Genomic DNA, 14,351 nt, shown 5'->3' on the forward strand with positions numbered 1-14,351 from the left:
AAAAGTTGAAATATTTGCAAAATGAATATAAAAAAAAAAACAGCAAAAATGGGAAAAGAAGAAGAACAAAGAGCGAAGTTCATCCTAATGATCTTTTTCCGCCTACGTGCATCAGAGATGAGATGCCGTATTGCTTCTTGAAATGTAAATAACTTGGCAGCATGTGTTGCTGTGTGTTATCGTTTGTCAAATATCCAGATGGTCCTTGCATCTTTCCATTTTTCAGTATGTGTCCCTCGCTGGACAAAGTTTGGACACCCCTGTTATCATTAAACGTGGAAAAACAGGGTCGTGGTCTAGAATCACCTCCCCTTCAGTTATCACTGCGCCCCCGTCTTACGCTACTTAGCTATATTAAACTCTACACACATTTGCAATTCAGCTTTCACGGACCCACAAATTTGTGGTCCAAAAATATTCCCTCCAAAAACAGGTGATTTTTTCCCCCACAGAAAACACGTCATTCACCGCAAGTCGGTAATACTTGATAAACACAGGACAATGCAGATGAACTGTACAGCGTATGTGTGCCATAAACCACCGTTTATGTCTTTTGCACTTTGTTTGGCGGTCCTTGAACGCTAGTTAGTTGTGTGCTGTTTGTTTGGCTACGGAATCACGACCTTCGACAGTCAATCCGACCTCAAAACTTGCCGTGAGGTGAACTCAATTAGCTCAACTCAATTAATATACCGTATTAATCACAACAGCCAAGCAGTGTGGACCACCAAGCACTCATTAGTGGGGAGTACCTGTACATTTTATACATGAGATGCGTTTAGCAAGTGTGTGGGGCGTATCAGCGTACTCCGCTGCCAGCCTGGCGTGGTACTCTCACACAAAATGATTTTTCAAAAGCTGCATTGTTTTTTGTTTTTTTTCCTGCTACAGTTTGAGTAACAGATCACAACACCCACACGTGAGTCACTGGGAGGAAAACAGTCATTTTCTAGAACACGTGGCTTTACGAGTCCCGTTGGTTACGGTCACCACAGATACAGCACAGATCTGCTCGGTCGAGTCCGATTCCAAAACAACTGAAAAAAGCTGATGTGTGACATATGACTGGCAGTGGGAAAAGCAGCTCCATGCAGTAGGCGGCGACGCTACATGGAAGCACACTCCCGATGTGCAGTGGAAATAAGCCCCACGTTCCTCCAGCATGTTTTGACCAGACCTCGCTACACGAGTATGAAACGTGACCCTGTGGGGAAAGGAGTTGGAAGGGGAGAGGACCATGACGCTAGGCTGCAGTGGCCGTTCCAAAAACAAACTCCCGGCAGTCAGTTTGTACATGACACGAGAGGAAAGAGAAATAACGAAACAAGAAAGTGGTCTGGTGTCATTCCAAGGCTGTGTTTTTATGTTCTCAAAAGCATTCTGGCATTTTCAGAACGAGAAACATGGAAATGAAATGCTAACAGTGCTAGCGTTTGGAGCACGGCCAAGTGCAGCGAATCTAATTTACTTGGAGGCAGAGGCTATGGTTTACAGTGCTTTCTCCCCCCAGGGGTACGCCAACTGTCATGGGGGGTACGTGGATAAAAATAAACAATTAGCGCCTAACACGCACAATTACGATTGTGAACGCCTCAAAGTGCGAGGAGAACGGAGCAGAAAGGAGACAGAGCATGAATTTTCATTTCATCTCTGGATTTAAATATGGTGCCTCATGTAGTTAATACTTTACACCAGGAGATGGCGTACATCTGTAACGTCAATCTGAGCAACACTTGTGGGCGTTTCTATGCCAAGTTTAGAAGTTTATAGACTTGACGCACCTTGTGCGTGTGGCAGCGAGTCCGCTCGCCATGACAGTCCACACACAGCATACTTGAGCCCATGCTTTGCTAAACTGTGTTTGGGGTGGCAGGAGGGGGCGTGGTGGGTTGCCAAAACACCGTTAAGGGTGAGTGGGGGTAGCTGGAATGTAAAAAAAACAACAAAAAAAAACAGATAGATACTTTATATCTATCTATGTAATAATAGCAGTAATAATAGCCGTTGAGGCAGCAGTGGTGCTCAAGATCCCGCTGTCAATAACGATGATGATGGCAGGGTTTGCTATAGACATGAGGAAGAGTATCACAAGCAGATCAGACATTTTGACGAGCCGGTATGGTGGAGACAGTATCTGGCAAATTCCGAGCCTGGTGACGTCATAATATGCAAATTAGACGAGTACATTTACTCTCATCACTAACTTTGGGTCAAACTGATGATTTTTCTAACTTACAGTACGCCTTTATCTCTTCATCTTCATCTTGTCATGTAATAATGTCAAAACTGAAAAAAAAATAGTGTCCATCGTGAGTGGACAAAAGTGAAGCTCAAATTGAACCCGTTCAAACGCAACGATGCCAACATTTGGCTGAAATAAACGATGCGTAGGATGCTTACTTTGCACATTTTCCACTGCATTCACTCAAATTAATTAACCAATTAATTACGTTTCATATTTCAAGTTAATTCCAGTGAGATAAAAAGGTTTTTGTTTGAGTGTGCAGGAGGAGGGGGTACATGGCTTCAGGTCAAATGTCTGAAAGGGTGCGCGACTGCAAAAAGTTAGGGAACTAAAGACACCCCATCCCAACACTACTTACAGTGCATGTGAAACGCACCGCACCCCAGATCAGCAGGATGGACGGAAGGATAGATCAACTTCATGCTGTAGTGTTGTTGAGTCACAGTGGACCGCTTCAAACTTGCTGTCTCAAGGGTTTCCAGAGTTCAGATGGGACACGGGCGGAGTCAGAGGGGAGTTGTGGTCGCACTCAGTCAGCAGCAGCAGCAACATGGAGAAGTGGGTTCTGCTGTTTTCCATGCTTCACCGCTGTGACATAAGCCCAGTGGCTGTGCTTCCTTGCTTGTATAATGTTTTGATGGCAGCGCCTGGCTGAGACTCCAGCTCTGAAGACAAAAGACTGACTGAGGACAAGAGGGAGGGCCCGCGGTGCTCGACGGGTTTCCCTGGTTTCCCTCTGCCAAGGATTCCCTCAGTCAGACGATCTGAGGCTTGCCCAGGCACATTCCTGAGTACTGACTTCCCCTCTAGAGGTGTCCCAATAACACCTCCCCAGCTCCTCCCTCCGGGCTCAAACAATGAGTTTAAAAGAAAGAGCTTGTTTACACAAAGGTGGTCAGTGCCAAGCAAAAGTGGAAACTCTTCCTGAGACAGCAGGGAGCGTGTTTCTGTGCCCAGTGATGGAAGGATAGCAGGAAACTTCACATCCTTCTGTCAGCGCTTTACATTGTCCAACTTGGTCCCATCACTGCTACTTTTTTGGCCAATGAAATTTGTCTGATTCTATCAAATACTTGATTACACTGAAGGAGATGTGGAAATGAAACATGTCATTTACCAACAAAAATCAGCATTAAAGAGCGAGCGTGCTCAGCAGTTCCCCGATGTTCTCCATGAACGTGGGAGTAAAGTGTGTGCAATGTGTTGAAACGTTAACAAGTCAAGGATCGACAAGCACCTTTCAATCACAAAATACAGCGCCAGGACAATGGCTAACATGGAAATATGTTGGGAGGGTCCTTAATTCTATTCTAAATGATCCTGCCAATTGTGTGAAATAAATAAATCAATTTAAGGCTGCAACTGGCGATTATTTCTAAGTTGATTAATCCGAAGCTTTTTGTTTCGATTAATCGAGTAATCGTTTAGGCTCACGATGGACCAAATCAAACACAAACAGTTGGTGGTTTGGCCCGCAACATATCAGACAAGGCATGTTTAGTCCAGGAGGGGGCTGGTTAGTGTTTGTGAGGGCAGGCTGTGAATGAGCGGTCCGTTGGGGAAATATTCCCCCCCACAAACGTTCCTTCTCCTCACGATTACAGCATTTCATTCACAATATGTCCATTTCTGCAGGATTCCGCGTTTAACGGTAGATTCCGTTTTTTGTTGGCCAGTTCCGCGACACCGTCCGCAATTCCGTTAATGCAGAAATGATAGGGCCCCAACTACGCCGTCCCTTCTGATGCCGTCAAGAGTCTTTCAAAGTTCTGCGTTGGAGTCGAGTGTGTGCCACACGATGCTACGGGCGATGTTTTCTGGGTAGTCAACTGGGTGAGAAACCATGACGCTTAGCTTGTTAGCTTCCTTTGTCGCTAACGCACGACGTCAACTAAAGCGATACAGAGTGGTACTGGAACGCTGGCAGAAGGAACAGGAAGACAGGAAAGGAACATGACGATGCGTTTAAGGTAGCGTTACCTTCAGTTTACTCCAAGTGGGTTTTTATTTGGTGGAAACAGGCCAACAAAGACACGAATAAGCAGCTCGTAAATGTGCACATCGTGTGTTTGAATGGAAGTGCAGCTCATTCAGCAAACAGCACAAGCGCTGTACAATCCATCCACGAGAAGGCAAGAGATATTAATACCGTGAAAAGCAACCCCCCAGTTGCTATTGGACACAATAGCTTCCCATCGCCACTCCCCCTCCTAATGTACTGTATGATCCCACTGCAAAAAGGTCTGAAATGCATTAAGAACATCAAAAGTGAATTTTAAATGTAGCCAACAACAGAATTAACACGACACGGACGCAACAAGAGGTCGGCAAAGTCTGTGTTTGCTTCACGCAAATGAACGCCAAAGCCTGTCTGTAAATATCTTCCGGCATCATGTCCACATCGAGAGAAGGGAAGACGTGTCACCCGCTGACTTATCATTTCTCTGCAGCACTCCGAGTGAGAAAACACTGCATGTGACCAAACCAGTGAGAAGTAATTCAAGTGGCTGATGATGATCATATCCAAATAATATACAACTTTATAGATATTCCTTTTTCACCCATTGAAATATTTGAGTTTATTTCTTAGTTTTGCATGTCAGATGCAAATAGGAGTTAAAGTAATCCCTCATTTATTGCTGTTAATTGGTTTCAGACCCAAGCATGATAAGTGAATTTCCACAAAATAGGATTCCTTGTTTATATATTGTAGTTAGAAGCGTAGAAAACCTTTACGACCTTCTAAATGCAGTTTTTAACATCATTAGAGCCGTCTAGACATGAACACCGTTACGCTGAAAACAGGCAGTTATACTACGCAATAAAATTCTTATTCTGTTCATTCTCCCTAAAAAGAAGAAAGAAAACACAAGAAAATGAATACGAACAGAAGAAACAATACCAATAAATTAAAAAGCAAAGATGTTTGAGTCAGCAATTTATTGCAAGCAAGCAAGCATTAAAGTGAAAGAGGCTGTTTGTCAGCTGATTGGAAGTTGAAGACCACAGCCTTTAAAAGCCAACATCGTCTCTTGAAGGCAAATGCAAAAAGCTCACAGCTTTCTCTCCGAACGAGGTGGGGTTGTTGAGCTGCATAAGCAAGGCCATTTCTGCCGAGGTCGGACGCAGTAAGAAAGTCTTTTGAAACTTCTTCAAGCATCCTGAGGGTTGTGGAACAAAAAAAGTCAAGTGGTAGACCCAAAAAAAAATGCGGCGGCCCTGAGCCTGAGGAACCCTTTGGCTGTCCGTCAAGACTCGAGACCATCCTTGGCCCAAATCAAGGTTGTCAGTGGTGCCGAGTGCAGTCCAATAAAATCAGACAGCATCTGCAAGAGAAGGCTTTTAAGAGCAAAAAACTTTAGAGGCTTCGTCTCCATGGCCACAAAAATGCCCATTTGGAATTTGCAGGACAGCAGCAAACACGGGACATTGAAAGGTGGAAGAAAGTTTGATTCTCCCTTGGCGGTCCTGATGGCTTCCAGCGTTACTGGCACGACAAGGAGATCCACCTGAGATGTTTTCCACACGGCACAGTGGTGGGGCGCCATCATGATCCTTCAACGGAACAATGGAGTTCCAGGTCGTGCAGGGGCGTCAAATGGCAGGTGGCTATGTGGAGATGTTGCGGGAGGGGCTGTGTGGTGATGACTGGCTTTTTCAACAGGACAACGCTGCACTTCACAAAAGGACTTCTTCCAGAGGAATAAGCTCACTTTGGTCCATCCTTCATGTTCCCCTCGTCTACATCCAAGTGAGATGGAGCGAAACAGGACTTCCTACACCGCAATTATTATTCTGGCGCCTGTGTTTGGTGGAGCAAACACAGGCGAACGCTGAGCAAACGTGCATCAAATGTCAAAGCAAGACTGAAAGAAACTTTTCTCCCAACCCTTCTTCCTCGTTTCCGACTGTCATGTCATGGTAGAAGATTAAGTGCAAGCTTGAGCCCTTCTAGCCAATTTAGGCCAAAAACGACAGGCGATTCAGCTCACTGGCTACATCTGCTTAATGGCTGGACTTTCTCATGTTATCAAGCTTTCGTTACAGTATTAAAAATGTGACTGTCCTGGCAGGGGTGCGAGCCTGCCAGCTACTTTGAAAATGACCAAGTCCCAAAGATCTACCTCCTACTATAAACATATATATATATATATATATATATATATATATATATATATATATATATATATATATATATATATATATATATATATATATTTACTATATTCATTAGAAATATGAGTACGTATTTATGTACAATATACATGGATATCTGGGGTGCATTTTTCAGTCAAAATGATCTACCTCTTTCTATAAAACAACATATATCAAATTTAAACTTTGGAATACTATCGTAAATATTCATGATTAGTATTTCACATTTTCAAAGTAGCTGCTATCATAATTCTATTCAATATGGCAATAAAGATAAGTCACATAATTCCTCAATAGTTGTGAACATAACCTGAGTGGTGTTAAAAGCTACGTAGCGTTCATTAGGACACACAGTTCATGCATTCATCCAGTTAGCATTTGCTATCAAACATTAGCCATATACAAGAATCTAAAATGATGATGCAAAAGACAAAGCAGCCGAAGTCAAGGCAACATATTGAAAAGGTTTCACCGATGGGCACATTTTCCATTTCATGATGAAATAATAGTTTAAGAAGCGCATGTGTAGAAAACACTGATTTCTGTAGTAGAGTTCATGACGCCAAGCAAAGCCATCAAACGATACGCTTTGTTCTACGTAGCTAGCCGCTACAAGTGAACAGATAACTTTTGTTACAGCTACAAGCATCTTAGCGCTGACTTGGTTTATCCCTAACCAGGATAATAAAGATGAAAGTTGCATCTCGTGTGTCGCCTGAAAGCAAGAGATGTCACATGACAGCTACAAAGTGACGTTTACACGATCGACCCAAACTACCTTGGTGATCTACCGGTAGCTCGCGATCGACGTGATGGGCACCCAGTATCAAATCTAATCTGTATACGGACTACTTGACATGATATCAACGTGTCCTTTCTTAAGTGAAAAGATTTCATAAAATGTTTGCCAAAGCGTGCGGCGTGTATTCACTTGTGTGACACCCTGTACATGCACAACACACATTTTCTCAACCAATGTAGCCCACAAGTCAGAAAGCTTGCCCACTCCTGCCCTGAGGCCATGATGGTGACTGACAGATGCTCAAGTGGGAGGGAGGAAAGTGACAAACTGAAGCAGGATGACACACTGGGCCCACAAGAGCCCGGAAGTGACTCAACACCCTCGCTTCAATGACTTTCCTGCAACTTAACTCATTTCTCGGCCAACGTAAATCCCAGCACCACAGTACAGTTCCCAACGAGATAACCTTCAGACAACTGAAGTGGAGGGCAAACAAACGCTGGAGTGAGGAGTGCACTCAAGAGTGTGTTGGCATGGAGGAGGAGACAGTGGAACATCTCTTGTAGCGCCAACGCGGCACCGAGTGAGACATTCAGCCTTTTAAGTGGTGCCACAGCGCAGGAAAAGAACTCAAACTGAATGTGAGCGAGTCGCATGGTGAGCGAGTGCAGTGACAACGCGTTGTTTACCTAAGATGATGTCATCAGCTTTCAAGAAAGAGGCCTGAAGTTTAAAGATAGATGATAAAAGGCTTTATTGTGTTGATATTATATTGTTTTATGCTTGAATATTGCCTAACGTTAGTGGGAAAATGCATATTTAGGCAAATTTGACATATTCTTGGCCTAAATTAAGCATTTTCCACCATAAAAACAGCTAAATAAACAAAAATACAAAGACGCATTTAAAGAGGCGATGTGTAGTACCACCTAAAGTGGTCACTAGGTGTCAGTAATGTTACCGTAGCGACGGGCGTATGGTGTTGTTCTGAGCTGGGCAGTGACGCTCTGCATGCCGGGTTAGAGCCCGTTGTGCCCGTTGTTAGGAAATAAGTCCGCAGAAGAAGAGAACTGGGCCACGTTGAACTGTTCATTGGTGATGTGCGATACCACTGACTTCTTTTGATACCGAGTAAAATTCAGGGTGGTATCGACGATACCAATTTGTGCAAATTCAATTCATGTGTCTGGAAAATGTTAAAAAAGTTGTGTATCTTAAATTCAATAAATTAAATAATATAATATTAATAATAATAATAATAATAATAATAATATTAAATAATATTATTAATCATTAAATTTGGCGTGCTTGGCCAGCGTACTGATACCACACAAGAACACTTCATTTTGCCTCGCTTGCTTCAAGCACAATTAATCAACAAATCAATTTTGCTCGAAGCAATGCTTAACGAAATTAACTGGTGCTGATAAAACAATCAAAAGAGCTTCAGGTAGTGGATTGGCGTTAGCTCCGGTCAATATCCAAATATTTAACTCTAACAGCAAAGGTTGCCAAAAAAAAAAACTTTGTGTAGAAAAAAAAAAAAAAAAAAAAAAGTCCAAATTTTTTCCACCGAGGGCTGCAAACTGAAAAATCATCGGATGCGGGGGCCACTTTTTTAAATATATATATATATATATATATATATATATATATATATATATAATAAATAATAAATAATATATATATATTATTTTATATTTAAAGAAAAAAACAGCCCGCATGTCAGCTTTTGTGTTATCGCTGATGAAGTATGAACTTTTCGTCCTTTCCATTTTTTACATTTCAACGTCCTTCTTATACATTTGTTCCTCGTAATGTTATGACTTCATTCTCAGAATATTTTTACTTTATTATTGTATGTAACTTTTTCCCAACCTAATTTTCCTAAAATGTCAACCTTGTTTCGTTTGTTTCTCATAGAACATAAGTTAGCACCTTTATGCCGTTTCCTCTTCAATATTACGACGTTAAGCTTAATACTTCGTCTTTATTCTTGTCAAATTAACTGCTCTATATTCCATTTTTACTGGAGTTTTTTTGGTGGCTGTTTAATCGTAATTTTAGAATGTGCCGAGGGCCAATAAAACCCCCCCAAAAAACCTGCACTTTGGAAACCGTCACCCCCTTTTTTGGAAGTTCCTAAAAACAAAACTCCTGTACAGCGTGTGTGTGTGAGAGTGTGTGTGAGAGAGTGTGTGAGAGAGTGTGAGTGAGAGTGTGAGTGTGTGTGTAAGAGTGTGTGTGTGAGAGTGTGTGAGAGTGTGTGAGAGTGTGTGAGAGTGTGTGAGAGTGTGTGTGTGAGAGTGTGTGTGTGAGAGTGTGTGTGAGAGTGTGTGTGTGAGAGTGTGTGTGTGTGTGTTGCGGTGACTTATCGGGAGGCACGCTGATGTCTCTGCAGTAAAAGAGATTCCTGCCGTGAATGAAGTGTGTGAGGAGCGTATGAACTGAAAATAAAAGGATTTGTTAGCGGGCCATAAATGGAAGGTCAGTTTTCTCATGTCTGCAGCTCAGACGGGGAACGGGGGGAGAAAAATAAAACCACACTCCAGATGTCCGGGCTGAAGCTCATTTTCCTGTGTGTTAGAAAAGGCACTTAAAGCTGTAATGCGGATACATTTGTACTCTGTAATGCGGATACATTTGTACTCCTGGTGAAAAGGAAAGGTGGTACAAGTCAAGTTTATGAATTAAAAGTTGAAAAATCAAATATATCAGCACGCTTCCTGCAGAATTGACCTCTTGCCCATCAATCACCGTTTCCAGGTGCATTTTTTTCCCCCCCACTCTGTAACAGATAAAATGTAGAAAATGACAATACTATTTATATATTCTATTGATATAACATAAATATAAACATAGTAAGTGAAAAGCACAAGAAGATGGGGGGGGCACCGCTGATGCACTACGCTGCTGATGGGGATGTCATCCAACTTCATGTCAAAACATCCCTTTAAGCGACACATTTCATTCATGCTGGACTTGTATCCAGAAAGGACTTATGAATTCTGTAACCTTTCTATTCTCTATTTATTACTCTATTACATATTTACTTTTATTTTTACTTGTAGTCCACTGCTGATGTGGATGTCTTCTTACAACTTCATGTAAAACAATCCCAACCCCCCCGTAGTGTTGCTGAATGTTCTTATTATCGTGTTGCTGATGACTTTAAGCTGCATCAAGTGTGTTTGCGTGTCGCCTCTTCATTTTCCTTGCAGTATTTTCAGTTTGTGGGCACAACGGCGACAATGCAACTGTCCACCCCCGCAACAATCAAAGTGGCGCAGCCCATGCAAGCAAACAGATGGACAAAAACACGCCGCTGAATTTTTGCTCACATTTCAATTTGGTTACCTTGCTTTTGGCACCTGAGAGAGAGAGGTTGGTAACGTTGAAGCCTTTTTAAAAAACCCTCAGTTGATCACAGGTTTTGTCTGTCAGACACTTGTGTCATTTTCTTCCTCGCATCGTGCAGACTTTTGACCTAAGAGAATGTTGGATGCCCTCCCTTGTGTCCACAACAAGACAAACATGCTGGTAACCATGCCTCACGATGTGCATGCACATTACGGAAGGTGAGTGAATCATGGCATGACTGCAGAGAGCTAAACACCTTGCAGTGGACTAGAAAGTTGACATTTTCCGAGAGGAGGGGAAGGAGAAGTTGCAGCAGCTGTACATTAAGAAGAACATGCAGGAACGTAGTCAACAAAGCCAAGCGTATGCGAGGCTTAATATTAGAGGACAAAGCAGAGTAGACACTGTAATAAAGCCAACCCCCACCCCAAAAAAGGGAAACGGGTATTCCCTTGCAACAACTATTATCTAAAGACACACACACAGGCAGGAAGTTCACAGCTAAAAGCGAAGAGAGATGTTATCTGTGGCGAGACGTTGCTTTTTCCATGAAGTCATGGCAAGGCCGCGTGCAGAGCGGCTGTGCGGCAAACAAGAGGCCAACTGTTTGACTTGCACATTATGGTGCGATACGGCGCCCCACAGCTTGGCCACACATGCAAATGACAGGCCTGGGTAGGTGGGGGCCGTGTTCGCTCCCAACGCTAACTTATTAATCCACGAGGGTCACGTCTGCGATGGCATCCTGTAAGCACGTGTACGCGTAATCGTACTGTGCTGTGCAGAAGCCTTGGACGCCAACAGAGGAGACGCTGCAATGATCACACACCACAACAACAACCCTGACTTCGTTTCACCTCAGACTACTTCCTGGTTCATACTGGATGGTGAGCAGGTGGGCAGCGCCATTATGGTTCTGTGGGCTTGGACTGTTTCATTGATGCAAAATGCAGGGGTGGGCAAACTTTTTGCCTCGTGGGCCACATTGGGTTAAAAAATTTGGCGTAGGGGCCGTCTATGTATAGGTGGCGTCAAACAGAACAACATACTTGCTCACGGTGCAACGAAACAAAAACACAACACATCCACAGCAAGTGAACGCATCACAAATCAACCAAGCGCTGGACATGACACCTAACTTAGTTCCAAATGCCCGCAAGGCATGCTGGGTAGCCCAGCTGCAACAACAACATGAACTATGAACAATAAACCACTGGACATCAAGAGTACGTTAACTTCGACGACATCCTTAACATATTGTATTTTGCAATCTAGCAAAAATGCGACAAACATTGGCAAAATACCACAAGCTGCCCAGCATGCCTTGCGCCGGGAATACATGAGATTTTTTTGGCATGGGCATTGTGTATGGATATTTGTATGCCCACACGGTGCAGTATGGTTTACATGATTTCTTAGTGTGGTGATAAAAAAATGTTTGCCTCTTTGTCCGGTGTTTTATTCCGATTATAATCATGATCAACAAATTAAAAGGCAAAAAAAATTTCACAAAATCATTCAACGATCTTCAAAAATGTCCAAGTAAGAATTTGTGATGGGGGGTTGTGGGGGAGTGCTTGATGACATCATCATCTAATTTGCATAATTCACCATGATGCACGTGCATGTCATTTTTATGGACAAAAAGCCAGCAAACATCATGAAAAGCAAAACAACTGTGTTTTAAAAATACAAATGATCTTTCTTCTGTCGCTTCTTTTTGTGTCTCGTTGAGAGTTCGGCTCCAGAAATGCCCAATAAGACCAGAAAAAGTCGCAACATTTGTCGCTAGTTGCTTTGTTGAATAAAAAGACCCTGGGGGGTGGGTTTTGGGGTTCTGGATAGTCGGTAAATATACTGTAGTGACAAGGCGGCTAAGCTGGCAACACTGATCCCTCCTGCCACGTCTTCTTATTCTCAGTGTTTATGAGTGAGAGCCAACAGGTGGCGTCCAATCTATTTGTGATGTTCCAAATTTATTCGTGGCGGGCTGCCACAAATAAATAAATGGATGTATGGGAAACGCCGGGTGCTGGAGTTACTTGGTATCAGAATGATACCGCAACTTTTAATATCACCCACCTCTAGGGCTATGGAAATAAGTGTTGTGTTTTTGTGTAATCAATAAGTGCAGCTGTCCTCCCACTTACTGCTTTAATACGTCACGCCATGCTCGTGCATACTTACATCTCCAACCATCCTGAGTTTTTACTGCGCGTTTTTCTAGAACATTCGTCGGGATTCTGGTTGGCTAACGTGGCATCACAGTTAGGGGGCGCTGGTGCCACATGTTGCTTGGATAAGACATCAAACAACAGCTTGTGCAATCAATCAACCAACGTTGTTCTTGAGTGATGATCTGAAAGCAATCGTTACTTATTTACTTTTGGTTCCTAGCAGCCTTTCCCCCTGCATTCCGCAGCTTGGTTTTCATCGTGTGACTCGAGTAGCAAAGTGTCAGCCTTTTTTGGGAAACTAATGTTTAGAGTGAAAACAGGTTGATCAAGACCTTCGGTTTCATCAACGTCGCCGCCTCATCTCCCATTCATGTAGTTGGACGGTGCACTTCCTGGTGCAGCAATGTGTCAAGTGTGTGTGTGTGTGTGTGTGTGTGTGTTGGGGGGGGGGGTTTCCACCTAACATTGGGCCTGTCATGAATCAACTACTCCGAGAGAAAATGCCTTTTGGGAGGTCAAACTTACTGCCTTGACACTTAGCTTTGACAGCAAGCAGGCCCTCCGTGTGTATCATACCTGATGGACTTCTACTGCACCCCGTGCCGTCAATGAACGTCACACGCAAACCACAATTGCAACAACTGTGCAGCAGAGGGAATACGTGTGGAACGTAACGGCGGTATAGTTTCGGTTGCTTGAATGCACAAGCTGCAGCTACCGGGAGATTAAAAAGAAAAACCGAGCAAGGAAAAGACGTACAACTACTCACCGTTCGGTCCATATTTCTCCAAATGCACTTTGACTTGTTCTTGAGTCAGCCCGGTGTTCTCATTCACGCCGAAGAAGTCTAAAACTTCACTCGCTGATTTCGTGTGCGCATTTTCCATCTCGGCGGAGTCGATTTGTCTTCAGACGGCGCGGCGAGAATGCATGGAGTTGAACATCTACCCGGCAGTCGTGTGAGAGAATTTCCGCAGACGGGCGGCTGGAAATGTCTCCGTGTGAGAGATCACCTGTCCCAGCCTGAAGAAGAAATCCTCCGGCCCTGAAGGAGACACACATACACACACTGCGCTGCTTCAATTAATCGCCTGCTGTCGCCTTCATCTGCATGTGAAGGTGTTCTGAGTGTGTGTTTGGGTGCGCGTGTGTGTGCGCGTGTGAGCCGGCGTGCACCGCCTCTTTTGTGTTGTACACTCCCTCCTGCGCTCCCATTGGCTGCACCTACCTGGCCAGCAGCACCTCTTGGGGAGTGCACACTTGCACGTCATCCGTAGTAGCATATTCGCCGCTGTGAAGTGACGTCATTCTTTGCTAAATATGGAACCGAAGGCTCCCCCTTTAGCAGGCCGTGTGCATGCAAAGTACCTCGCAAAAAATGTCCAGTGTGAACACGAATGAATGGTGAACACGGAGGACGGCTATCCTGCATGGGGCACAAAACTAGGATAAGGGAGTAAGCCAGGATATTTTAGTTATCCTGGCTCAACTTATCCATGATCCGGTTGCACAAAAGTGTGACAGTGGAGAGTGGGATATGTTCTGACATAAATTACGACGGGAGTCAGCATCAACGGAAAGCAGTAAAGATTGCACTGCCCGCTACACATCGTTATGACATCCAACTCCACCCTTCGTCATGAATTCATCACTTGTCATCATTCATTTCGAT

The 14,351-nt window shown here is 43.6% G+C and overlaps 1 protein-coding gene across 3 annotated transcripts in view; it reads right to left on the minus strand.

The window, feature by feature from the left end:
• Positions 1–13,839, minus strand: part of atp2a3 (ATPase sarcoplasmic/endoplasmic reticulum Ca2+ transporting 3) — a 51,392-nt gene extending 37,553 nt beyond the window's left edge. For all 3 annotated transcript variants that reach the window (XM_054754756.1, XM_054754758.1, XM_054754757.1), the window contains exon 1: positions 13,449–13,839. In XM_054754756.1, the coding sequence (XP_054610731.1) occupies positions 13,449–13,566 (118 nt within the window). In that variant the 5' untranslated portion in view covers positions 13,567–13,839. The remainder of the gene's footprint in view (positions 1–13,448) is intronic.
• Positions 13,840–14,351: the final 512 nt, after the last annotated feature.

Source organism: Dunckerocampus dactyliophorus, chromosome 16, assembly GCF_027744805.1.
Source record: "Dunckerocampus dactyliophorus isolate RoL2022-P2 chromosome 16, RoL_Ddac_1.1, whole genome shotgun sequence".
Lineage (NCBI taxonomy): Eukaryota > Metazoa > Chordata > Actinopteri > Syngnathiformes > Syngnathidae > Dunckerocampus > Dunckerocampus dactyliophorus.